The sequence below is a fragment of the Phaethon lepturus genome, unplaced genomic scaffold, assembly GCF_000687285.1.
Source record: "Phaethon lepturus isolate BGI_N335 unplaced genomic scaffold, ASM68728v1 scaffold19705, whole genome shotgun sequence".
Taxonomy (NCBI): Eukaryota; Metazoa; Chordata; class Aves; order Phaethontiformes; family Phaethontidae; genus Phaethon; species Phaethon lepturus.
In genome coordinates, this window is record NW_010538631.1 from 18353 (window position 1) to 22092 (window position 3740).

A 3740-nucleotide genomic window follows, 5' to 3' on the forward strand; every position below is an offset into this window, starting at 1 on the left:
GACTTTTTAATCTTGTAAACCTAAAGGCTGCAGCAATACACTGGGCCAGCAGGTCTCACAGGTTAATTGTGCAATATGTAAACAAAATTACTGTCAGTTTAAACTTGCTGATTTTTTTGTTTCCTCAAGTACCCTCTTGCTCTCCTTTCCAGAAAAGCAGTACTCACATGCAATGTTGTTATCCTTTGAAGTCTATGTTTGTATTCTTATTAATCCTTCTCTGAGCTACAATAATTCCAGGACGCTTAGTCTCTTTCACTGAGACAAGCCTGCAGAGCAAGGCAACTAAAGTTGCTGGATCTGGAATAACCTATTTCCACTGTATTATTTTAGTAGATGACAGAGATCAGCATGCTCTAAGCATGGTGTTTTTAAACAGACATCATAGACATAGCCATTCTCATTCCAGTCCTGTTCACCTGAAGCATTCGGCTGGCTTTTCCATCTGCCACCACTGGCAAAGGAGGTTCAATCATCACCTCTGCCTAATGACAGCCAAGTCTTTTCCTCATGTTGTCACAGTTCATCCATTACCTCCAAACAGATCCGCAACTCCTTTTCAGACATACATTATTAAGAGACTAGCTGCTATTCCCAGATATTAACTGTCCCAATTCCTACAAAATATTGTGCCCTAACAGCTTTAGCGCTCTCTTCTGGTCAAGGTGAAAATACAACTGCCCCATATAAACAGAGTTAGAATCTGTTCTCTAAAACAGCTCACAGACTAGATTAAAGTGTTAGAGGGGAAATGAGGGAAAGGCTTGAAGTCATATAGCAAGGCAATGAGAAAGGTCCAAGAGAAACCAGCTGCCTCCAGTTTCAGTTCAATAGCCTCTTCTGTATTCTGTTTGCTATAAATTTAGAGCTCTTTCTGGTCTCTTCACACCTTCCCACCCTCACTACCCATTAGGATAGATGGTCTTGCTCACACATGGATACATTTTAGCACCAGTTGCACAAGAGCGTTGATGAATTTCAGGAAGGAGCCACTATCTGGAAAGCCTCTAATCTGACCCAGAAAAACAGATAACTTACCATGCCAAGCATCCCAAAGGGTGAAACAGCTCCAGCCTGCCAAGAAAACAGAAAAACAGAACAGAGAATGACCTTGCGACAGCCAAACACTAGATCCTCCTCAGAACACCCTCATCCTTCTCAGAAACAGAACTGGGAACACTCAGGCCCAACAAACAGATCAGGAAAATGCGCCACAGACTCATGGCAATTCAAACCATACCACCCCTAACAAACCAGGCAGAAGGTGATGTTCCTAAATTTCTCCCAGTTATATTGGTTTACAGTCTTGAGAAACAACATGCATTTCTTCCCTTCCCCCTATTCAGCCTAGAACACAATTGTGTTCAATGTATTAATGCACGTGGAATAAAGAAAAGGATAAGAACACCACTGTTTGAGGATTAATTCTGCCCCACCATCCATGTGAAGGCGAGGGGCATGCCCAACCCAGTAACATGGGAAGACAGAAGCTAACAAGGCAGTTTAGAAATCCTACCCTGTAGTCACAGCCCCTCTCTTACCTGCATCCTCCGGCCAGCCTGGCGAGCCCCAGGTGTGGTCCCATCAGTGATACCAAGAAGCGGGCCGAACCCAAAGCTTCCAGAAAGCATGCGGTTCATGTGCTGCCGGTGGATTGCAAAAGGGTCCCTTTTGGAAAGATTAAGATAACAATGGTGAGGAAGGGGTGACAGCAGACAAAGCCCTACATAATCCACCCCTTCTCAATTTGAGTTTCTCTTATGTAGATTCTCTTATGTACATTCGTTTCCAAGCTGAAAATCCAGAATCCCCAAAACTTGGTGTTGCTTATGGTGACCCTTGGGACAGGAATGGTCCTCTGTACTCCATCTTATTTCTTGTAACAGAAGGTACTACACCACAGAATTCCTCTCAGGCACTAACTGATGTCTGCGCAGAAGTAGGTTGGTGTTCTGCTCCCACTGGCCAAGGCCATTCCAGAACCTCACTGCTCTAACAGATGAAAGACACTTCTCAGATCTGCAGTCCACGTAACATTTCATACTCATTTCCTCTTCTGCCATCAAACCCCTTTACAAAAACTCTGCAAAGCAACCAAACCCTTCTAGAAGAGCAATAGTTCATTTTGCAGGGAGGTACACGAAGACCTTCCTGGCTGCAAAGACAGAACTACACTTAATGGGACCAGAGAACATGCGATCCTAGATATTGTCCTCTCATCCCTTCACATACGTGCACACAAACACACTCAAATGCAAGACTGAAACCTCCAGAACAGACTGCACAGCCTGACACTGTGCGACATCCCTCCACTCCAAGTAATCTTCATCTGCTATTTTCCTACAATGTTATATGTACACGTGTCAAGAGGTTGAGATCACATACAGCTTTTGCAGATTTGAGAGAGAAAGGGAACAATAACTGGTGTCCCTAACTGGTTTTCCTTCCTTTCCTTTTTCTGCAGTCTCCACTTCGAGGGCTGTACACATTCACACATGCTGGAAGAGCAAGGAGAGAAAAAGAATAGCAAACAGTCACAGAAGACAGTGGCCACAGTAAAAAAAAAAAAAGTCTGGGAAATATCATAGCATTTCTCTGCACATCTGATAGTCTGCACTAATCCCTCTTGAGCGTGAATAACCTCAACAGCATAGAATATTCCTGAGATCACAAAAGCACCTACTAGAAACCAATACTTTTCTGTCTCTAGTAGAAATGCTTCGCATAATAAAAGCTAGACTCATACCTGCCACATCAATGAGAACAGACAGTCATTCTGTGACTAACTGGGACATGAAGGTCTCTTCTCCTGCTAATTTGTTTACAGCTGATAAATTTTTTATTATCAATGTTATAAACAAAAAAATGGACTTTACTCTTCTACATCAATTAATTCCACCAAATTTCTAGTAGAGCCATGCTTAACATAATCAAATTCTTACTGTATTACAGTCTATTCCTAATCTGCTCTGGCAAGGACTGCCAACTTAGTTTCACTGCCAAAATTTATCAGTAGCATCCAATGTCTGGACTGTGGACAGAAACAAAAACATTCAGTAAAAGAAATCCCAGGAAGAGTTCCTTTGTTAGATTTCAAGACTAGCATTTCAAAACTACTTGTTATCATCTCTTTACTTAGTTCCATACAACTTGACAACTCTTTCGGCCGTCTTCTCCAGCTCCATTAGTGATTTCCTGTGCAGAACAGCAACAAACACTTGACAGAACAGTAGATTTTATCTACCTGAACTGAAATCCTACTTTGCATAAGAAAAAAAAATTATTACGCAAAGAAAAAGATTAGGTATTCCAACCCTCTCTTCCTCAGGCAGTTGCAATGCCTTTTGGCCTACTTTATTTAATTATGCTTTCCTCCAAAACCATGCTCTGTTACAGAAACCAGCCCAACGCGAAGCAGGTTATTCCCAGTGCTGCCCCTGAAGAGAGTGTTTGTGTTTTCCGCAAACAGCTGCTGCGCTTGCGGCATTTCCCGCGACCCCGGCAGCCCTCTGCCCGCCTGCTCGGACGCCAGGGTAGGGCACACCGGGCTCCCCGTCCCCCCGGAGGATGCCCGGCTCGACTCACATGGCAAAGATGGGGTCCTCCGGCTCACCATCCCTCATCAGCCGGAACATACTTCCCTCGGTCGGGGGCGGCCTCTGCGAGGGGTAGACGGGGCGTGAGGGCGGGGAGAGGACGAGCAGGGGAACCGAGCCCCCCACCCCGCGCCTCCTCCATCG

General features: G+C 44.5%; 1 protein-coding gene across 1 annotated transcript in view; it reads right to left on the minus strand.

Annotated features, from left to right (window-relative positions):
• The window catches only part of MLF2 (myeloid leukemia factor 2), a 6750-nt gene extending 3066 nt beyond the window's left edge, over nucleotides 1-3684 (minus strand). Inside the window, exons 1-3 of the mRNA XM_010286892.1 lie at nucleotides 3586-3684; nucleotides 1542-1668; nucleotides 1039-1074 (exon numbers count right to left, since the gene is read on the minus strand). Coding sequence (XP_010285194.1) covers nucleotides 1039-1074; nucleotides 1542-1668; nucleotides 3586-3635 — 213 coding nt within the window. The 5' untranslated portion in view covers nucleotides 3636-3684. The remainder of the gene's footprint in view (nucleotides 1-1038; nucleotides 1075-1541; nucleotides 1669-3585) is intronic.
• Between the last annotated feature and the right edge of the window lie 56 nt (nucleotides 3685-3740).